At 38.5% G+C, this 23723-nt stretch overlaps 2 protein-coding genes across 2 annotated transcripts in view; both read right to left on the reverse strand.

The window, feature by feature from the left end:
* Window positions 1–319: 319 nt before the first annotated feature.
* slc35e3 (solute carrier family 35 member E3) lies at window positions 320–15667 on the reverse strand. The gene is made up of 5 exons (XM_059978337.1): window positions 15111–15667; window positions 11584–11694; window positions 9529–9687; window positions 5087–5169; window positions 320–2952 (listed from the first exon to the last, which is right to left on the reverse strand). The coding sequence occupies exons 1-5, from the start codon at window positions 15513–15515 to the stop codon at window positions 2766–2768; spliced, it is 945 nt and encodes a 314-aa protein (XP_059834320.1). The 5' UTR covers window positions 15516–15667; the 3' UTR covers window positions 320–2765.
* Window positions 15668–20386: 4719 nt separating this feature from the next.
* Window positions 20387–23723, reverse strand: part of nup107 (nucleoporin 107) — a 54145-nt gene continuing 50808 nt past the window's right edge. Inside the window, exons 27-28 of the mRNA XM_059978338.1 lie at window positions 22281–22448; window positions 20387–20750 (exon numbers count right to left, since the gene is read on the reverse strand). Of these exons, the coding sequence (XP_059834321.1) occupies window positions 20643–20750; window positions 22281–22448 (276 nt within the window). The 3' untranslated portion in view covers window positions 20387–20642. The remainder of the gene's footprint in view (window positions 20751–22280; window positions 22449–23723) is intronic.

A 23723-nucleotide genomic window follows, 5' to 3' on the forward strand; every position in this document is an offset into this window, starting at 1 on the left:
TACACGGGGTAGATTTTTTAACTCAGAGTGGTGAGTGCGTGGAATGGGCTGCCGGCAACAGTGGTGGAGGTGGATATGATAGGGTCTTTTAAGAGACTTCTAGATAGCTACATGGAGCTTAGTAAAATAGAAGGCTATAGGTAAGCCTAGTAATTTCTGAGGTAGGGACATGTTTGGCACAACTTTGTGGGCTGAAGGGCCTGTATTGTGCTGTAGGTTTTCTATGTTTGTACATGAGAGCTTCCAAAAAAAAACTGGTGAGGTGGACAGAACTAAGTTATAAAGTTATAACTAAAAAACACAAATCACTTTACATGAATATAATACTTTATTGATATTGTAAACATCACAGGCTTGGAGCCCATACTTTTTTTAAAATCTGTATCACAGTAAACCATACAAAGAGTCAAATTTCACACACTAGATTTACTTTTAAACAAAAATGCATTTGTTCCCTTGGGTCTATCACTTCAGCAGTACAGAGTGCTGAAAAAAAATAGAAAATGTTTTGAACTGTTTTATTAATAAAGTTGTAGAAATTAACAAAATAAAATTCAGTTTAATTATTAATGTACCTATAGCATACATGGAAAATGGCGAGATGCTAGTGATCAAACTTTGTTTCTGAAATATCAAAAACACTTGTATCACCTTTTGTAAATTTGTGCAATCTTTTCTGCTGTTTTGTGTTTAATCACCTTAGCACATTAGAAAGAAACAGACGAGGACATTTACAGACTATTCAATATTTTTCCATTGAAGCTAATAAATAAGCAGTATAAACCAAGTAAACAAATAGAACAGTACACTCTTGGATTCTTGACATATGAACTATAGTGATGTAATTTTTGCTTAAAACTGAAGAACTTTGTTTCTAACTTGGAATAGTACAGGATTCAGCTGGTGTTATCAAACCAAACAACTCCAAATATTACTTATCAGCTTTGATTAGTTTGGCTAAATAGCCGATAACTTCTAATGCCAGTTTCAATCAGATCTTTTTGGAGGTCAAAAGCACTTTCAAATAATTTTAGTTAAAATGGACTGGATTAAATTGTATTTTGCATAAATTATACTTTTCTATTAGTGCATAATTGTAATAAATATTAACAGATTCCAAGGATTAATTGCTTGTCGCTCAGACTGATGAATGTAATTTAAAAGGATGCACAGTGCATGTCACCCCAAAACACAACAGAGATTCTATTTTTACAGGTTTTCACTTGGGGAGAAAATTCAAAAATCAGAGTTGCAAAGGGATTTGGGAGTTCTTGTGTAGGATTCCCCGAAGGCTAACTTGCAGGTTGAGTTGGTGGCGGCATTCGCTGGAGAGGACTAGGGTACAAAATCTAAGATGTAACACCGAGGCTTCACAGCACATTGATCAGACCACACTGGAGTATTGTGAGCAGTTTTGAGCCCCTTATCTAAGAAGAGAGGAGGCTCATGAGAATTATTCTAGGAATGAAAGGGTTAAGATATGAGGGGAGATCTAATTGAAACCTATCAAATATTGAAAGGCCTAGAAGAGTGGATGTGAAGGGGATGTTTTCTATAGGGAGGAAGTCCAGGACCAGAAGGCACAGCCTCATAATTGAGGGACATCCATTTGGAAGAGATGAGGAAATATTTCTTTAGCCAGAAGGCGGTGAATCTGTGGAATTCATTGCTAGAGATGGCTGTGTAAGCCAAGTCATTGGGAATATTAAACATGGAGGTTAACAGGTTCTTGATTAATCAGGGCACAAAAGTTACAGGGAAAAGGCAAGAGAATGGGATTGAGAAGGTTAATAAGTCAGTCATGATGGAATGGCAGAGCAGACTCAGTAAGCCAGATAGCTTATTCCTGCTCCTATGTCTTATGGGTTGGCCATCTATTCCAATATGGACATCAATCAGATTGTTACCTGCTGTCAATCAGCATTGATAAAATGTGCAGCTTTTTAGATATTCAAAATACAATTCACATGTTTGAAAACATTAAATGGTAAATTGCAAATATCCCTTGTCAGAAAATACATGATTAAACAAATCTTTTTTATGTACATTGGATTTAGAAGAAATTCAGTCAGGAACTTTACAGATGCAACACAAGTCCTTTAAAAGCATTAGTAACATACTTCCAAGGACAGCCTACTGTGGAACCGCATAAAACATATGTTACGTCACAGCCAGAGTACCAAGTTTAGCTCTGCTCGGCCAACTGTAGTAAACATTAGGCACAGAGATAGAAAATTATGGGTTTATTGGACGGATATAAATTTTGAGAGGCCTGGACAAGGTGAAGAGGATGGACAAATTTATCTTGACAAAGTTGATACCCGAGGACCTGGTTTGATAAACTAGCAGGATTAGTAGAGGGAATTAAGGAAAATGGTGAAATATGAATCTCTCAACCTGAAATGGATGCAGAAACCCATATCATGTACGAAATGTACCTGTTTGAGCATTCAAAGAGATCTATTCGGCAAGATTGCAAAAGAGCTAAAATCAGGACTATAAACTAAGTAGCTCTAATTTTGTTTGTTGTGGGCACAATTGTACCGTGAATTTCTGTAAATCTAAAGACGTCATGCATCAGGTCCAGTTTATTCAGGTAAACAGTTTATCAGTAAAGATTCTTAAAAATAGGCAATGCTCAAATACAATAATGGCACATGAAAACTGACAAATTGTAATAAAAGGCAAATTTGTTCATGTGATTGAAGTTGCTGTATTTAATTGCTAATTCTTCCACCTTATCAGTGAGTCCTAGAAAAGGTTTCTTATGGCCTTTGTGCCAATTTGCTCTTTTCTTCTTCTTGTTCACTAAGTTTGAAATGGGTGTAACACAAAATGCCACACAATGTACACAGAATTCCCAAACACTGATGAACTGAAAGAGGATCCTTAAATAAAATGTATCCTCCTAGAAGGGTGATACAGAACTTGAAATGTCCAAACATATTATATCTGGAATTTAAGTCAAGGAACAAAACAATGCTGAGTAAACTTTATTTAAAGAAAACAAATACCTGAGTAATAGAAGGTTCTTTTCCATTCGAGATTTTGTCAAACTATTTACCATCAAAATAGCTCTCCAGTATTTGAGTAAGTTTACATCTTCTGTATTTACATCAGTTTACATGTTACTTTACACAGCTGCAAACTTAGCATTTCTGCAAACTTCAAAATTACTCACATTTATATTTTGGTGCCCTTAAATGAAGTAGTTTCATTTTCATTTGATTTAAATATCCAATTAACATTGATCTCATCCGTATCTTCGATTGTTTTTTGAAGACTGGAATAATGTTCCCTTCAAACTATTTTCCAAAATGGAGAGTTCAGTGTTACAATAACACAAGAGGTTCTGCAGATGCTGGAAATCCACAGAGCACACAAACTTCTAGAGGAACTCAGCAGGACAGGCAGCATCTATGGAAATGTATAAACAGCAGACAATTTGGGCTGAGACCATGCATCAGGACTGGAAAGAAAGGGGGAAGATGTCAGTATGGGGGGGTGGTGAGGGAAGGAATACAAGCCAGAGGTGATAGGTGAAGCCAGGTGGGTGGGGAAGAAGCTGGGAGGTGTTAAGTAGGAAGGCATAGATCTGGCAAACAAGAAGTCTAACAGGAGAGGGGGACCACAGGAGAAAGTATCCAGTGCTCCCGATGTAAGACCTCTACAGGTAAGACCCAACATCGACTAGGAAACCACCTTATTGAGCACATTCAATCCATCTGCAAAAAGCAGGATTTCCCATTAGCCAACCATTTCATTTCAATCCCCATTCCCATTCCAATATGCCAATCCATGGCCTCCTCTTGTGCTCTGCCGAGGCTACTCTCCGGTTGGTGGAGCAGCAACTCATATTTTGCCTAGATAGTCTCCAATCCAATGGCAAAAACATTAATTTTTCCAACTCCCAGTAACTTTCCCACTTCCTTTTCTCAATTTCCCTGCTTAGCTCCCTACCCTTCTCCTCATGTGCCTATCATCTACACCTGGTTCCCCTCCTCCTTCTCTTTCTCCCATGGTCCACTCTCCTCTCCTCCTCCTCCCTTCACCTTTTCTAACTATCACCTCCCAGCTTCATCCTCCTCCCCCACCCAACTGGCTCCACCTATCACCTTCTAGTTCGTAATCCTTCTTCTCCTCCTAATTCTGGCATCTTCCCCCTTCATTTCCAGTCTTGAAGAAAGGTCTTGTCCCAAAACATAGATTGTTTATTCATTTCCACAGATGCTGCCTAACCAGCTGAGTTATCCAGCATTGTGTGTGTGCGTGTGTGTGTTCCTCAGTTTTACAATTATGTCTTTATAAAGTTAAGAATCTAAAGCTACAGAACTAAATTTGTTTTCCTCTGTCTGATCCTCATATATCAATGTTACTTCAGATTTGTAGATAATTTCAAAAATATTTCACCGAGGCTTTAGCTGTGGCACAGAAAATTTAACTTTACTACCTTGGAAATCTAATTTAATTTCTGAGGCTCTGAGATTCAATTCCATTAATTTTCAAATGAATACTCAATATAGTCATATCTAAACCATTTTGCTTCTTCTGGCAAATAATATATATTCATTGTACACAATTCATGGTTTTCTAATCCTAAAGAACACTACTCTTTTCAAGTTATTTAATTTAGGTGCTTAACAATCTAGTTTGAGTGTTACATTTCCTTAATAAAAAAATTAAGGAATGAAGCCCTTAGAAAATCACACTGAGTATTTTTAAAACATGGCAGAGATGTAAAAATATTGAAAAATGCAGTCAACATAAGCAGTGTAGTGTGCTGGAGTACCTACATATCATGGTCACACAGGACATGCTTACTTCTGATTCAGAGGAAAATATATGAATTGCAGACCAGTTTAAAACACACAGAATTGGCAGAAACCTAATGCAGTTCACTCAAATCAAAAAGCTGTAGGGAGGAAGAAAGTCTATGTGGTGATTAGGCATTGGAAAAATTTTCAACACTTGTACAAACTCAAATTTTAACTAAATGGGAATAATTCATGTAATTAAGTCAAAATACAAAATTCAGAGTTTCAGCAACGGTGATTAACTTGTCAACAGTTCCACGATACAAGGATACGTAACAGGTGAGGTATTTCCAATGATCCAGTAAATGGACAAATTCACAAGGAAGGCAATTATTCCAGAAAACAATACCATCATCTACAAAAGGAAAAACTTATATTTACTTGTCATATTCTACAATTATAAAGTAGTGGAGGATAAAAGCAATTTTTACAATATTTCTAATAAAACTCATTATTTAAATAAAAGCATTAAGTGGAGGGTGAATTGCTGCAGCTGAATGCAGGCACCTAAGCTGCAACCTATCTAATTTTACAATTCAAAGAGAGTAATGCTCCATGTACAGTATACTGTTATAATGATTCGAACCAAGACTGAATTTACAATCTCTGGATGCAATCATCATTTCTGGCTTTACAGATGGTGCTGCTGTCATTACCAGGTTCCTGTGACTCCTCTGAAAGATTACACCTGTTATATCAGGATCAAATTGACCTTTGCTCTTGGTCTAGTTTTTCTGCTTGAGGCAAGATTAATTTCACATTTGTTAACACATAAAATATATGCACTTATCTGCTATCTCACATGCTTGCAAACATTCAAGCTATTGTCCATGCATGTTGAGGGGATGAGTACTGCCTCATATATAAAAAATGTTTACATAAAAACATATATTCTTAAATAAAAATTGAGTCTGGATTCAAAGTCAAAGTCAAGAGTGATAGCTGTGTGGAATGAGCTTCCTGTAATAGTAGTAGAGGTCAGTTCAGATGTGTCATTTAAGGTAAAATTGGATAGGTATATGGACAGGAAAGGAGTGCAGGGTTATGGGCTGAGTGCGGGTAGGTGGGACTAGGTGAGATTAAGTGTTCGGCACGGACTAGGAGGGCCGAGATGGCCTGTTTCCGTGCTGTGATTGTTATATGTTAATTGGAAGATATGATGCAGCATAGATGTCCTTCTGAAGTTTGTGGTTTGACAAAGAATATAGGGCTTTATTTCTCTTCTGTGGTGAATACAAGAATGAGCTGTGTCCAGTAGGTCTTCAAAATATTGTTTTCCATGCACTAATCAGTTTTGATTAACAATTGGACAAAATATTATTTTATAAATGATTCCTAGAGACAGAATTTATGAGCATTTGGAAACCCATGCTCTTTGTGATTTCAGTAAATGATTTTGGATGAGGAAGTAGAAGAGTGGGCTAGTAAATTTGCAGAAGACACAAAGGTTGGTGGTGTTGTGTAGTGTAGAAGGTCGTCATAGATTACGACAGGACATTGAAAGGATGCAAAGCTGGGCTGAGAAGTGACTGACGGATTTGGAGTCATAGAATCTCAGATCCATGGACCGGGACCATACAGACATAAGCAGCGGTCCACCCATCTGACCCAACAGCCCTCTCCTGCCCCACCTGTGGCAGCACAGTTCAATTCAGGAAAGTCCAAAGTGATTCACTTTGGAAGGTCAAACTTGAAATCAGAATACAGGGTTGATCACAGGATTCCAAACAGCGCGCAGCAAAAAAGATCTTGGGGTTCACATCCCCAGATCCTTCAAAGTTGCAGCACAAGTTGATAGGGTGGTTAACTTGGAATACAGGTGGCCCCCGTTTTTTTGAACGTTTCCTTTACGACAGCTCGCTGTTACGAAAGACCTATATTAGTACCTCTTTTTGGTAACCAAAGAGGATTTTTGCTTTTATGAAAAAAAGACACCTGCTTAATACGTGTGTTTACCCTGAGAAAGACTACCATGACCGTGAAGCCTTGTGCGTGCAGTTGTGTGTCATGCGTGTACATGCTTACGCATGTACTTACGTATGAGTCTACGTGCCGATTTTTTTTCTCCAAATCGATTTTGGCTCGCTGGCTTCCCAATTGTGATAAGTGAAACTACACCGTACATATAACATTTCTACTTTATATAAGGCTATATATTTATCATATTCATTCCTGCTTTTACTATATATTAGTGTTATTTTAGGTTTTATGTGTTATTGGTATGATTTGGTAGGTTATTTTTTGGGTCTGGGAACGCTCAAGAATTTTTTGCATATAAATTAATGGTAATTGCTTCTTCGTTTTATGACATCTCAGCTTACAAACAGTTTCATAGGAATGCTCTACCTTTCCGATAGTGGGGGCAACCTGTATTGTGTTCAATTCTGGTCACCTCCTAATAGGAACTACGTGGAAGCTTTACAAATGCCTAGATTAGAAAGCAATGTCTCAAAAGTATAGGTTGAACAAGTTAGGACTTCTCTCTTTGGAGAGCAGGAGGATGACAGGTGACTTGATGATAAGATGCATAGATCGAGTGGACAGCCAGAGACTACATCCCAGGGCAGAAATGGCTAATGCAGGGGGGCATAATTTAAAGTGTTGGCAGGAAAGTAAAAGGGAGATGTCAAAGCCAAGTTTTTAAAAAATAACTCAAAAGCGGGACACACTCAGCGATTCAGAAACAGCTTCTTCTCCTCTGCAATCCATTTCCTAAATGAACATTGAACCCATTTACATGACCTCACTTTTAGTGGCATGCAAAAGTTTGGGCATCCCTGGTCAAAATTTCTGTTACTGTGAATAGCTAAGCGAGTAAAAGGTGACCTGATTTCCAAAAAGGCATAAAGTTAAAGATGACACATTTCTTTAATATTTTAAGCAAGGTTACTTTTTTATTTCCATCTTTCACAGTTTCAAAATAACAAAAAAGGAAAAGGGCCCGAAGCAAAAGTTCGGGCACCTTACATGGTCAGTACTTAGTAACACCCCCTTTGGCAAGTATCACAGCTTGTACACGCTTTCTGTAGCCAGCTTCTGTAGCCTTTTAATTCTTGTTTGGGGAATTTTCACCCATTTGTCCTTGCAAAAGGCTTCTAGTTCTGTGAGATCCTTGGGCCGTCTTGCATGCACTGCTCTTTTGACGTCTATCCACAGATTTTTGTTGATGTTTAGGTCAGGGGACTGTGAGGGCCATGGCAAAACCTTCAGTTTGCGCCTCTTGAGGTAGTCCATTGTGGATTTTGAGGTGTGTTTAGGATCATTATCCTGTTGTAGAAGCCATCCTCTTTTCATCTTCAGCTTTTTTTTTTTTACAGACGGTGTGATGTTTGCTTCCAGAATTTGCTGGTATTTAATTGAATTCATTCTTCCCTCTACCAGTGAAATGTTCCCCGTGCTACTGGCTGCAACACAAGCCCAAAGCATGATCGATCCACCCCATGCTTAACTGTTGGAAAGGTGTTCTTTTCATGAAATTCTGCACCCTTTTTTCTCCAAACATACCTTTGCTCACTGTGGCCAAAAAATTCTATTTTAACTTCATCAGTCCACAGGACTTGTTTCCAAAATGCATCAAGCTTGTTTAGATGTTCCTTTGCAAACTTATGACACTGAATTCTGTGGTGAGGACACAGGAAAGGTTTTCTTCTGATGACTCTTCATATTTCTGCAGGTGTCGCTGCACAGTAGAACAGTGCACCACCACTCCAGAGTCTGCTAAATCTTCCTGAAGGTCTTTTACAGTCAAACAGGGGTTTTGATTTGCCTTTCTAGCAATCCTACGAGCAGTTCTCTCAGAAAGTTTTTTTGGTTTCCAGACCTCAACTTGACCTCCACAGTTCCTGTTAACTGCCATTTCTTAATTACATTACGAGCTGAGGAAACGGCTACTTGAAAATGCTTTGCTATATTCTTATAGCCTTCTCCTGCTTTGTGGGTATCATTTATTTTAATTTTCAGAGTGCTAGGCAGCTGCTTAGAGGAGCCCATGGCTGCTGATTGTTGGGACAAGGTTTGAGGAGTCAGGGTATTTACAAAGCTTTGAAATTTGCATCACCCGGCCTTTCCTAACGATGACTGTGAACAAGCCATAACCCTAACAAGCTAATTAAGGTCTGAGACCTTGGTAAAATTTTTCTGAGAGCTCAAACCTCGTGGGGTGCCCAAACTTTTGCTTGGTGCTCCTTTCCTTTTTTTTTCCAGTCTAAAATTGTATAAAACCAAAGTAATACACTAATCTTGTTCAAATCGTTGAAAAGAATGTTTCGTCTTTATGATTTTTGGAGGTCAGTTAATCTTCTACTCACAGAAACAGAAATTTTGACCAGGGGTGCCCAAACTTTTGCATGCCATTTTATATACTTGCTGTAATTGATTTACTTTGTTCCTCTATTATCATGCAGGCATATGGTTGAAAGAAAAATAGAGCATTATATGGGAGGGAAGGGTTAGAGTGATCAAGGAGTAGGTTAAAGGGTTGGCACAATATTGTGGGCAAAGTGGCTTGTACTGTGCTATACTATTCTATGTTCTAAAACTGCACATCAATTTTCTACTACTTCAAATAGGTCAGAAGCACCCCTGTAGTTTTGATTGGATTTAACAGTTTTACAGTATTCTTGACTTTTCTGCTAGAAAAAAAATGTTAAACTTCAGTACCCCAGGATTATAACAATTTCATGTATTATGACACCACATATTAAATAAATCTTACCACTGCTGTACCAGACCATTTTCCAAAAATTCCTCCCTCTCCAATCACTGGTTCAAAAAAAGGAACAACAAACATCAGGATGGCAGAGGACATGGGAGCTTGGTAGTATAGCAGCTGCATTGAGTTCACCTGTAGTTCGTGTTGCTTGGCTCCTACCCACTAAAAAAAATAAAAACAAAGAAACTCCTATTATGTAATCAGTAAATAACCATTTTCAAGTTGCTTACCCGAGCCTGATAAGTAATTAGAAAAATGATATTTGGGAAATTCCCAGATCCAGCAATCTATGCCAAGTGATGTCACTTAACAGCAAAGGGGAGAAATTCACTACCTTCATTTTCCGTCTATTTAACCTCTGTACCAGGGTTCCCAACCTGAAGTCCACAGATCCCTTGCTTAGTGGCATAAAGAAAGAAGTTGGGAACACCTGATCTATACCGCTCCTTGATGGGAACAGTAGATTAGAAAACCACTAAATTTATTTAATATAGGGGAAAATAATATGCCATGGTTCACTTTTATTATGTTTTATTTGTTAAGCAGACATTAAAAAGAATTCCAGAACAGTATCACTAAATTAGCACGGTCTGAACGTAAGAGTTGCTGGCATACAACCATAATAAATATTTTCACAGTGCCATTTCGACATATAATTCTATGGCAGTTTTCAGGAAAGATAGGAATTTATAGCTAAGACAACAGATCATTGCCCAGTCTCAGTTAATTCAACACCAATAAGAGACTAATAAGAGATCTTTGCATAGTGTGTAGTACTTTTTAAAAATCACATTCAGAGACATTCTTGGCATTGTAGTTTCTCATCTCCATGAGCTCAAAGGCAAAATAAAACTCTACAAATGTCAATACAACTTAGTCTAAAGTTTTTCAGCTGCTATGTCAACAATACTTTCTGAAACTTTGAAACAGTTCACAAAAAAAGCAAATAATATTCAATTCTTCAGATTTAAGAACTAAATTACAGGATTTGGAAAGCTTTATGTTAAATGAAAAGTTAAATCTTTCTGACACCTCTTTATAACAGTAAAAAATAAGAAATACACCAACAGCAAAGTAAGATTTATATTTACGTGACACTGTGATCTCAAGCATCCATGTCACTTTACAACCAATTGAAGTGTTTTATATTGAAATTTAAGAAATGCAGGACTGTAATCTCACGAACAACTAAGCGAAATGACCAGATAAAATTAGCTGAAGGATAAATATGGACCATTATGTCAGGGATAATTCCCACACTCTTCTTTGGAGTCACGACAAGGGATCTTTTATCTCCAGTTAAGTGGAGATATGGCCACAGTTTAACATTTTATCTGAAAGAAGGTGCCCTGAAACAGTTTCTCTACTCTTCCAGTACAGTGAAGTATCAGCCTATGTACTTCGAGTATTTGAAGTACAGCTAGAGTCCACAGCAAGACCACTATCAAATGAACTGCATATGGCACTTGATACTCTGGAAAAACATCCTTAAAACAATTAAGGAATTATAACAGAGGAAGTGAGTAAGACGAGAAGATATAGGAGCAGAATTAGGCCATTTGGCTATCAAGTCTGCTCCACTATTTCATTATAGCCGATCCATTTCCCTTTCAGCCCCAATCTCCTGCCTTCTCCCCGTAATCCTTCATGGCCTAACTAATCAAGAACATGCTTTAAATACACCCAATGACTTGGCCTCCACAGTCGGCTCTGGCAACAAATTCCACAGATTCACCACTCTCTGGCTAAAGAAATTCCTCATCTCCATTCTAAATGGGCATCCCTCTATTCTGAGGCTGTCCCCTCTGGTCCAAATGTACCAAACATAAAGATAAATTAGTCAAATCATTCAAAATAGTTTTAAATAATATTCCCTCAAGTAAATATCATTCAAATAAGATTTTAAATATGCACTTGGTATATAAACTATTTTTGAAATTACTTAAAAAAAATCCTGCTGTTGTTTTAAAACCATTAGGTTGTTTAGAATCTCACCCTTCATATTATGAGCAGAAAGCATTTTAATATAAACTATTAAGAAAATATCAGACTACTAACCACTTGATATAGAGAGGTAACCAAAACACCAAGAGTTGCAAAAAGTATTCCTAGAAAATTAAACTGCACATCAAAGTAAGAGTTGAGAACTACACCCAACGTAATAGGGATCTGTAATAAATAAACAGGAGATAATTAGATAAGGAATTTATAACATCTACAAGTTTATAGCTAGTACAAACTGTGACATTTTTGCAGAGATTGTCTTTAAAAAAAAGATTAAACTTTTATGAATGGAGTTTATGCTGAGACGAAAACCAGCAATTACTGACTTTAAGACAACATCTTTCCAAAAAAAATATTCTTTATATCAAAATACATTCGAGTTCAGTAGATATATACTAATGAATTTGTTTTATGAATTATTGTGGAAAAACAATTTCAAGAATCCTTCCATTAATATTACCAATAAGGATGCACCCAAAAAAGCTGAGCTACCTAAAATTACTGATTCAAGCACCAGGTATTTTAATAAACACTGCATAAAGAGCACAGTATTGATTATTCACTTACATAGTTACTTCTCTCATGTTAAACTTTTATATTTGAATTTATTTCTAATCTTTAAACTTCCCATGAATGCGTATTAGAAAAGTCAGTACGATAAATTGCATTAACAGTTATGTTAATCAAGATTGAAAAACCCATGGTAGCTGCTGGAAATCTGAAACAAAAGCAGAAGACAGTGGAATGAAAAAGAAAATCAGCCAACATTCTCTCTAAACCCTTTGCACTTGATTTCATTTATCTTCTTTTTACAGCCAGCCTCTCTTTTACCAGAGCCATTCAGTCTCAATCTAATATACCTTTCTTTTTGTTCCTATACAACATGAAACTTGTTTCTTCAAATTTTCCCATTTCTGTTGAAAGACTATCAGTCTGAGGTGGCAACTTTTCCTTTTCATACAAACTGCTTGACCTGGTGAGCATTACCACCATTTTATGTTTGCGTTTTCTCACAACTATTATACCTTGTCATTGTAACACAAGAGGATAACTACTTGCCCCGTCATTGAAATTTTCCTATAACCAATGATCTCTCTTTAAGGAGACTTTATCGCACGTTCTTGTTATTTATTTATATTTGCAGTTTGCCTTCTGCACTCTGGATGATCTTTCATTGATCCTGTTATAGTTACCATTCTATAGATTTACTAAGTATATCCACAAGAAAATGAATCTCCGGGTTGTATATGGTGACATATACATGTACTTTGATACATATACGTGTACTTCGATAATAAAATTTACTTAGAACTTTGAACAAAATGAGACCTGGGCTCCCCAGTTCTGACCTTTGAAATGCTTCAGTTTTAATCACTCAAAGATTAAAAACCAAGCTGCCAAAGGTCCTTACTTCTGTTTGGCATTCTCTCCATAAACTTAAATTCCTCTATTGCTATTCTAAACTCCTCTTAAAATTTGCCTCTCTTTTTAAGCGAGTAAGAATATTGCTTGAAGCTGTAAACTCAGAACCTGCTGTCAAATTATTTGGAAATTCTCATGGTTCAGTATTGTGCTCACCTGATCCCATCTCTTGCTCTTTCTTTAAAGGTTTGCTCCCTTTAAACTCACCAGGTTCACTTGTAGTTTTATTAAGATGTAACATCTTTTAAAAAGTGAATTAAAAAGGTGCTGTGGTAATATTAAAAGTAACAGCCAGAAAATCTGTTAGTTGAACACCAAGTCTCAAGGTGCTGGACGATCAGAGTTTTATTCTCTTTTATTCTCCTGTTAAGTGCTTCAAGATGTTTTGAAAAGTGGATAGGTTCCCATAACTAAAGCGGCACAGTAGTGTTGTGGTTAGCACAACGCTTTATCGTACAGGTGATCTGAGTTCAATTCCCAGCTTACAGAGCTAGTACATTCCATGACTGTGTGGGTTTTCCTCCGGGTGCTCTGGTTTCCTTCCACAATCCAAAAAAGTACCGGCTGGTAGGTTAATTGGTCATTGTAAATTGTCCTGTGATTGGGCTAGATTTAAATCTGGAGCTGAAGGGCCTTGGCCCAAAATGTCAACTGTACTTTTTTTCCATAGATGCTGCCTGGCCTGCAGAATTCCTCCAGCATATTGTGTGTGTTGAACATTTTATGTAGGTTCTATATTTATAATGGATAGTTAGATAGTTAAATGAGTGAAGAAACATCAAATGCATCTAATATCTGATCCAATAAAACCAATTATATTTATTACAAGCATGTAAGTTATTCAGAGAATAAATACCAAGTAAAACATGGCAATTTTGGTGCATTTTTGGTAGGTTGTTTTATTTGTTTCTAGATTAAATAAGATTTTCATAATTGACAAAACATTTTGCAGGGAACAGTTACATATTTAACTTCATTTTATTAAGATAAATGTTAGTCTTAATATAGAGTTCTAAAAATGTGCAGAGCAAATGGAAGATCAGGAGTTGATTTAGATTTCAGCACAAATTAAAATAATCCAATATTGTGGGATCCTCGTCAAGTACAAACTTGTCAAAGTGGAGTTCAGCAAATCAGGCAGCATCTATGGAGGGGAATAAACAGTGTTTTATCAGGAGCACTAAATGACGACTGTTTATTTCCCTCCATAGATGCTGCCTGAGTTGATGAGTTCCTCCAGCATTGCGTGTTTTGCTCAGTATTTTCAGTACATGTAGAAGCTTTTGCTTTTAAAAAGGAGTACATTATTGGTGCCAAGTGGCTTACATTTTTGATGTATTTATTTATCTTACTACAAACGGAAATGCAATGCACGGTAAATTTAAAGGCAACTTGGAAATATGTTTGGTATGGCAGCACTGGATCATGTGACTATTGATAAATCTATTTACTTTAGGCAGTCCTAAGGGGAGATGACAAATTGCATTGCTTTCATAAGACTGAATGTTCTGTAGATCTTAAATACTGCTTGGCATTTTCAGAGATTCTCAAAACTGGAGCAAAATTGATTCGCTGCAAGTGTTATAAAGTGAATTAAAGCATACTGAGCCACTGATTTCTCAGCTATATCGTCTGCTCTGTTTAACTTCAAATGCACAAAGTTTCATTTATCGTGTTTTTTTAAACATTATAGCCTTGTGTACTAAAGAGATGACAGTACTTGCAGATGCTTTTAGCTAATTGTTTGCCCGTTCATCCAAAATCTACCCAAATGTCCAGAAAAAAGACTGGTCAAAGAAGTTAAGCACTTTTAGAAGAGTTACTCCCTGCAACAATTCCAAATTAAAAACTGCATTGCTTAGGGTCAATCCTAAATACAGTACTCAACACCAAACGATTACTATTTTGTCCAAAATTACCGTCTCTAAAACAAACCGTACATCAGTAAAAATATTTCCATCCAATCAGAAATGATAAACCTTCGAGTCTGTGGGTTCTGCAGTTAATTTCAACATCTGCAAAACTGAAGATGAGTGACAAGGAAACATTTGCTTAGCTTCTCTTGGGTACCCATTTTTTTTTAAAAAAGATACTATATGAAATGAAAACATTTCTAGCCCCGCAATGGCATTTTCCTGTTTACTTTCAGACTTTCTTACCAATGTCAGTTTTATCCTGGTGGAGAAAGTCTTTCTGTAGTAGAAGGTCTGGATGCCTATAATGACCGGTGTGGTCATGGCCTTGGCCAGTTGGTAGGTGCCGATGGTGTTGTTCTGCAGGGACAGGTTGGTGAAGACAACAAAGCCGCAGAAACTGAGCGCCAGCAGCAGGATCCGGCTGGGCCGCAGGCTCTTGGGGTAGAAGACGCCGAGCGCCTGGCAGAGCCACAGGCCCACGCCGGTCAAAACGAAGTGCACCAGGGTTAGGCTCATGTTGGGGAAGCCGTACTCCACGTAGATCCACTTGTTGACCAAGACGATGCAGATGGAGGCCATAAGGTTGACCAGCAGCCCGAGCGTCAGGCGCCCGCTGTCGCGCAGCTTCAGAATCTCCAAGGCCGCCATGGCCCTCCTGGAAACGGCGGGCTCCGCTCGGCCGCCCGAACCCGCAATGGAGAAACAGAGCCCTACAGTGCACTACCTCCCTACCATTGCCAACGTATGTTGCCACTCCACGGCTAGAATACACGGAGGAATGGAAAGGCGGAGCGTCCCGAATCCCGGTCCCGCCCTGCGCTCCGCCCGCTCAGGGGCGGAATTTCCTCAGAGCAGCTAAACCTGTCTTCTCGTCCAGGAGAGAAGGGGAAGACTTAAATTAAGTCTTTTTCTGTCTGTTTACTCGGGATGGTCAAGAAAGTTCAGTCACTTGGCATTCAGGATGGGGTAGTAAATTGGATTTGACATTAGAACCCGGAAAGTAGTAGACAATGCGAGGAAATCTGCAGATGCTGGAAATTCAAACAACAGCGCACACAAAATGCTGGTGGAACACAGCAGACCAGGCAGCATCTATAGGGAGAAGCGCTGTCGACGTTTCGGTAGTGGAGTAGTTGACAATGGTTGTCTCTCTGATTGGAGATCTGTGACTAAAAGTCTGCCGCAGGTTCGTTGAGTTTGTCGTCTATATCAACGATCTGGATGATAATGTGCTAAACCAGATGAGCAAATGTGTACATGACACCAAAATTTGGGGGATAGTAGTCAGCGAGGATGGCTATCAAAACTTTCCCTTTCAGCGAGATATGGACCAGCTGGGAAATGGGCTGAAAATGGCAGATGGAATTTAATGCGGACCAATGTGAGATGTAGAATTAGAATAATATAGAAATCAACCAGCACATCACAGGCTCTTTGGCCCACAATGCTGTGCCGACCACGTATGTTTTGCACTTTGGAAGGACAACCGAGGGCAAGACTTTCACAGTGAATGATATAACTCTTGAGGTGTCCAGTAGAACAAATGGATCTAGGAACAGAGATCCACAATTCCTTGAAAGTGGCATTACAGGTAGATAGGGTCATAAAGAGAGCTTTTGGCACATTGGCCTTAATAAAACAGTGAATTGAGTACTTTTAAGATGTTGGCGAAGCCATATTTGGAGTATTGTGTGCAGTTCTGGACACTACAACAGGAAAGATATAAAGGTTCTAAAGAGTGTAGAGAAAATTTACAGGGATCTTGCTGGGACATGAGAATCTGACTTTTAGGGAAAGTTTAAATAGGTTAGGACTTTTTCCCCTGGAGCCCAAGAGAGTGAGGGGAGATCTTAGAGAGGTATATAAAGTTGAGGGTGTAGATGGGGTGAATATATGTATGCTTTTTCTCATCATGTTGAGTGAGATGAGTTCAAAGTTAATTTATTATTGAAGTACATATATGTTACTATATAATAATTTGAGTTTTATTTTCTTGTGGACATTTGCACTGGGAAAATGCAATAGAATTTATGAAAAATATACATAAACAAAGACTGTTAAAACAGCCAGTGAGCGAAGGAAGAACTGTGCAAATAAACAAGTTTGCGAACATGAGTTGCAGAGTCCTTGGAAGTTAATCTTTAGGTTGTAGAATCAGCTCAGAGTAGTGGTGATTGAAGTTATCCATGCGAGTTCAGGAGCCTGTTGATATCCCTCAATAACTGCTCCCACACCTAGTGGTGTGGGACCCAAGCTTTACTGTACCTCCTTTCAGATGGTAGAAGAGCACATGGCTTGGATGGTGGGGGTTGATGATGGATGTTCTTTCTTGTGGCAGTGCTCCATGTAAATGTATTCAGAGTATTAATGATGTGGAGGGCTTTGCCTGTGTTGGATGGGTGATATTTTTAATAGAAATAAATGACTCATACTTAAGTACTTTCATATAAAACTGGAAAAAATGGTTCATCATAAGGATTTGTTGAAAAACTTAACAGGAATACATAAACCAAAGGAAGGAGCAAGTACACAGCTAATAGAATTTAATAAGTGGGTGTGTGAAATAATATTTTGATTGGAAAAATAAGGAGAGGTAATGTAAGAGAATTGATAAACAGACTGCAGATGCAGAAAATAATAAACTGCTTGAGGAACTCAGTGGGTTAAAGAATATTTGTGGAGGCTAATTGAGTGAATTAAAATGCTGTTGATGCTATTCTTAGTAAAACTATCAACATATCGTATTAATTCAGGGAGGGCTAGCATTTACTGTACAATTCCTAATTGCTCAAGATAATGATGGTGAATCCTATTCATGAGAGTGCAGTCGTTCTGGAGAAAGCATTGTTGTTGAGTAGTTTTCCAGTATTTAGCCAAAATGATGACGAAGGAACAGCAGAAATATTTTCAAATCAGGATGGTGTGCAACTTAGAACTCCGAGTGTTGTTTATGTCACATTTACTTCCCTTTGTGGTAGAAGTCACACATTTGTAAGGAGCTTTTGCAGTGGCCCAAGCCAGTAACCCCAGCACATTCTGTAGTTGACATGGAGAGAAGCAAAGTGATGGAGTGGGTGTTTAAAGTGTGAATGGGGTTGCAAATTAATTAGGCTGCATTGTCCTTGATTTTGTTGATCTGCTTGAGTTGTGCTCATCCAGGTAAATAGAGATGATTGCACTGATGTCAGGCAGGCAATGGGTGTCATAAAATGAGTCACTCTTCATAAGATACTCTTCCTCTTACCTGTAGTGGCAATTGGTCCAAACCATAGAAAACATATAGCACAATACAGGCCCTTTGACCCACAAAGCTGTGCCAAATATGTCTCTACCTTAGAATTACCTGGGCTTTACCCATAACCCTCTATTTTTCTAAGCTCTATGCAGCCATCCAGTAGTCTCTTAAAAGACCCTATCATTTCCATCTCCACCACTGCCACTGGCAGCCCATTCCACACACTTTTTAGCTTCTGGAGCAATTCTTCAAGAATGTTTCCGGTTGTGACCCTTTGCCAGTCCTGATGAAGGGTCTCGGCCCAAAATGCTGCCTACTTACTTTTTTCTGTAAATGCTGCCTGGCCTGCTGAGTTCTTCTAGCATTTTGAGTGTGTCACTTGGGTTTCCAGCATCTGCAGATTTTCTCATCTTCAAGGATATTCATTATGCAGGATCCAGCAATGGCAAAGCCACTAAATATCAAGAGTTAGGTACTGTCATTGGAGATGCATGTCCTCCCAGGGTTCCATTCCCAAGAAGTGTTTGTGACCTGAATTGTTTGTAAGTCAGAAATGAACAAGTGGATGCAAGAGGATCACTATAACAGTTATGATGGGAGAGCAAGCAGGCGCAAGAGCAGTTTCCAGTTGAGGTCACTGAATCAGTGAGCGAATGAGTGACCGCTCAGTGGGCTTAGCTCTGCTTGGCTCAACCCAGACAAATGGGGAGGGAAGAAAAAGCATGCTCATATACCTCATTCCATTCCCACCCAACCCCACAGCAGCCAGCACATACATCTGCCTGCTCTCCCAAATGCTCATTCATATGTATAAGGTGTCCATAAGTCAGGCATTTGTACTGTTGGGAGGACCTGTAGTCAATAATTGCATAGTGTGAATGTTACTTGCTACATTGAATGCTGCTGCTGCTGCTGCTGCTCATAGCTCTTCCAAATGTTGAACAAGTATGGATATAGCTAACGGAGGACAGTGACCATCATCAGTTTTTCTTGACTGCGTTTGGATGATACATATGATGATACTATGTTGAAGGTACCCAATCACAAACAGAGAAAATCTGTAGATGCTGGAAATTCAAGCAACACGCACAAAATGCTGGATGAACTCAGCAGGCCAGGCAGCATCTCTGGAAAAGAATACAGTCAATGTTTCGGGCCGAGACCCTTCATCAGACCTGGAGAATAACAGGTGAGGAGTCAGAGCAAGAAGGTGGAGGGAGGGGAGGAAGAACCACAAGGTGATAGATGAAATCAGGAGGGAGGGGTGAAGTAAAGAGCTAGGAAGTTAATTGGTGAGAGAGATGCAGGGCTGGAGAAGGGAGAATCCGATAGGAGAGGACAGAAGGCCGTGGTAGAAAGAAAAGGAGATGGAGCACCAGAGGGAGGTAATGAGAAAGGAAAATGGGAATGGGGAATGCTGTAGGAGAGTGGTGGGGTGGGGCCTGCTCAACCCAGATGAATATTGTTGCTTGGGGAGGGAAGAAAAAAACTCATATACCTCATTCCTTTCCTACCCAACCCCACAGCAGCTAGCAAATCTATTTGGCTGCTCTCCCAAAGGTGTCCATAAGTCAGGCATTTGTAATGTAGGAAGAACCTGTAGTTAATGTGTATAGTGTGAACGTTACTTGCCACATTGAATGCTACTTCTGCTGCTGTTCATTGTTCTTCCAAATGTTGAAAACATACAGATTCAGCTGCGGGAGGACAGTGATCATCAGCAGTTTTTCTTGATTGTATTTGGCATGATACACAAGACTTTACTGGAGCATTCTCTCCTCCCTGTATACTTCTAACATTTCCATCTCAGCAGAGGGACAGCATGCAATTAGTGAGATTATGAATGTGGTGTGCTGGATGCAAGGTATGCCTTACCATAGAACTACATCCAGCCTGCTATTTGATCAATTCATGAGATGAGTACTATTTGTTTAAAGGATCTTACCATGTGGAGACAGTCCCCCTCAGGTACCCCTTAATACTTGACCTTTCACCCTTAACCATATAACAATTACAGCACGGAAACAGGCCTAGGTCAATGAATCTAGTTTCTTTATCATTGTGTGCTTCGTAGCATTACCGAACTTATATTTTTAAAAATTCTAGTAAAAAAAATCAGTTAACTGAAATTAAATTCCATAGCTGCAAAGGTCAGGAATCCAGGGAATTTCTATCCCTGGATTCAATAACTTAATCACTGCAATCACTGCAGCACCATTTGCAACCATGGTCAATAAAAGGGATGTTCTATCATGTATTTAATTAAAAATAGGTAAATAAAAAGTTGATTATAACTTGAAACTTTATTGATTTATAATTACAGAGCAAACCAGTGCATTCAGTAAGACGGTACAAGATCTTTGTATAAAAAATTAGAGTGTAAATAAAATTACAAATCCAAATATCGACCATTTCCAGTTAAAGAAAACACAACTTTTTGAAATGGAGAAGTGTGGTGGGCGAGAAATTGTGAAGTTACTTCAACAAAAATTGGACTCCTATTTTATGGAAATTATGTCTTTTCACTCTATTTCAGATAATCAGGGTTGTAATTCATACCCCAGAGGATCAAGGTTCTGATCCAATAGCATGAGTGATGACTCTCTCAATAGCCGCAAAAACTTTGTCATTTCTTCTTTTGTGAATACCTGTTGTATGAAAATGCAAATCACAGTAAAATTACATAATAATTACTATATATATTAGTATATTACTATATACAGAGCATCTTTTGCAACTAATTTCATGACATGATCAGAATTCTAGTACTTCTGATGGAAAATCATCTATTTGAAATGTTAACTGCTTCTCTCTTCATAGATGCTTCCCATTCTACTGATTTCTACCTTACTGTTTTTTTTAACTGTTACCTAGACCAACAGACCAAAAATCATTTTGTTCAATATTGTTGTTAATTGTCTTTTGAAGAGTATAAATTTGAGTTCATTTATGACATTTTGTAGCTCTTCCACAAGTGGATATCTTCCCAGCAGAGAAACTGAAATGATATAAGGGGAGCTCCTGCTGGGAGATGATCAACCCATGCTCAGGACTCCATCACTGATTCTCAATAATATCTTTACAGTTTTGGAATAAGTTTTATTGCCTATAACATATAGTAAATGTTGAAAATATACTGCGTGTAGAGCTGTGGTGCTCACATTTTATCAAATAACCTCATATTTACATTCAAGAAAAAATGAAATGCAAAGGAGCAAAGTTAAGACAAATCTATTCACTCAAATGTTTTAAAAAATGAACATAAACATTTTGGAGGAACAAGATTCTGCAGATGGTGGAAATCTGGAGCAACACACAAAATGGTGCAGAACTCAGTGGGTCAGGCAACATCTTTGGAGGAAAATGGACAGTCAATATTTCCAGTCAAGACCCTTCACCAGGAATGAAAAAGAATAAGGGAGATAATGAGTATAAAAAGTGTGGGAGAGGTGGAGAAAAAGCTGGTGAATCCAACTGAGGAGGATGATAGGCAGATGAGGAAAGGGTAGAGTGGGAATGATGCAAGAAGCAAGGATCTGAAGAACGTGGAATTTGATAGGAGAGGAACAGTAGACTTATGCTGCGGGCAGCCCGCACTCGTCGCCACTCTCCTGGTGCTAACATGGCATGCCCACAACTTACTAACCCTAATCTGTACATCTTGTACAGGAAATTGGAGCACCCCGGAGTGGAAGGAGTTGAACCCTGATCACTGATAGCGCAGTAAAGCATCATGCAATTGCTCTGCTACTGTGCCCCCTGCCTCACTTCTCAGAACTGACGACAGTGTTGAATGATGAGTAGTTGAGTATGTCAGGCCAGCAAAATCTGGCCTAATAAAATTCTTCAGGTATTACTGATTATTCCTTTTCCACAAGAGCTTACCCAAACACATCCTTTAAAAAGTACATAATTATGTTTTACCCTTGTAGCAAAAGTTAATGAAAACCGTACACGTTATTGCAGAAACCACCCTTTTAGCCATTGGAGGAAACATTTTAATACTGGTCAATAGAAAGTAAATAGCTTACATTTATTGGAATGATGTTTTCAAAAAAATCATGGATTAGTTGCCAATTTTTTTTACCCTCTGCACATTCAAGTGACTTGCGATTCACAAAAGAATTAAACATTGGTAGACAAAGGACTCCAAGCAGATTTGAAATCTGCTTACTTACTTGATAAAGCTTGTGTTGTTCGGATGCAATCACATCAGCCAGCTTTAAACACTGTTGGTATTGCTTTGTGCTGTGCAGCACTGTGTGAAGCAAGAAGCACATTGCTGGAAGGCAGAGCTGACGTAACAAGTTTAACTGATGACTGCGCTCAACATCTTCTTCAGCATTCTGGATCATAGGAATTATCAGTTAAATATAGGAACCACGTTAACACTGCTACAGATATAAAGTACATTATCACTAGGTACGTGAAGTGAAATTAAACTATTTCCATCATTTCACCAAGCCAAATAACCATTTTCAAGGCATGCAATCACAGTAATAAAACTGATAACACTGGACTAAGTAAAAACTCATTTGAAGTCTTGTAGAAAAAATACATATCAATGTAACATTTAAGAGAAATTTGATTTTAGGAAAATGCGATTTTACATTGCAGTGGTCAATTATTTTTAAATGAGATAATATGTTTCAAATATTTGATATGAAAATTTTGCTTTTGCTTAATTTTATTTCTACATGCACTTCAGCAGACCAGCTCTTCAACAATTTGGTCTGTTGCACTGATTACTAGCCTACAGATGTGGCTCACTGGGATGTTCCCTTGTAGATAATGTCTCTTCAGTGAAGGTCAGAGGAACGTTGCAGGCTTTGTAGGAACATCCATGCTAATCACAGTCTGGGTCAACATAAGTGTCAAGCAGAACAATATATGTACAAAATATATGTCCCAAATATAGATATCCAATCCACTGTTTCTGGATTAGCAGACTATGGATAGCTACATGAGTGGAAGAGAGATAAATCCAGAGGTTTGTGTCTAAAATAACTAACTTCTGCAGAAATGGCAAAGGGGTGATAGGTTTCAACAAAGGAAATGTGGCTACTAATTACTAAGTGATCTTTGAAGTGAGGTGATAACAATCAAGCAATGATCCATTAATTTGTTGATACAAATGGAATAGTTCAGAAACACAGAAAAACTACAGTACAATACAGGTCCTTTGGCCCACAATGCTGCTCCGAACAGGTACTTTCTTTAGAAATAACCCAGGGTTATCCATAGCCCTCTATTTTTCTAAGCTCCATGTACCTGTCTAGGTGTCTCTTAAAAGACCCCATCATATCCATCTCTACCACCACCGCTGGTAGCCCATTCCATGCACTCACCACTCTCTGCTTAAAAAAACTTACCCCTGACATCTCCTGTGTACCTACTTCCAAGCAACTTAAAACTGTGCCCTCTTGTGACAGCCATTTCAGCCCTGGGAAAAAGCCTCTGATTACACACGATCAATGCCTCTCATCATGTAATACACCTCTATCAGGTCACCTCTCATCCTCTGTTGCTCCAAGGAGAAAAGGCCAAGTTCACTCAACCTATTCTCATAAGGCATGCTCCCTAATCCAGGCAACATCCTTGTAAATCTCCTCTGCACCCTT

The sequence above is a fragment of the Hypanus sabinus genome, chromosome 8, assembly GCF_030144855.1.
Source record: "Hypanus sabinus isolate sHypSab1 chromosome 8, sHypSab1.hap1, whole genome shotgun sequence".
Taxonomy (NCBI): Eukaryota; Metazoa; Chordata; class Chondrichthyes; order Myliobatiformes; family Dasyatidae; genus Hypanus; species Hypanus sabinus.

Excerpts from the sequence above, each read along its gene's own strand:
- slc35e3 (XM_059978337.1), bottom strand. The coding sequence starts at position 15,515 with ATGGCGGCCTTGGAGATTCTGAAGCTGCGCGACAGCGGGCGCCTGACG. Across the intron at positions 11,695-15,110 it reads CCAGGATAAAACTGACATTG|ATCCCTATTACGTTGGGTGT; the intron begins GTAAGAAAGTCT and ends TATTTATTACAG. Across the intron at positions 5,170-9,528 it reads AATGGTCTGGTACAGCAGTG|ATGATGGTATTGTTTTCTGG; the intron begins GTAAGATTTATT and ends TTCCTTTTGTAG.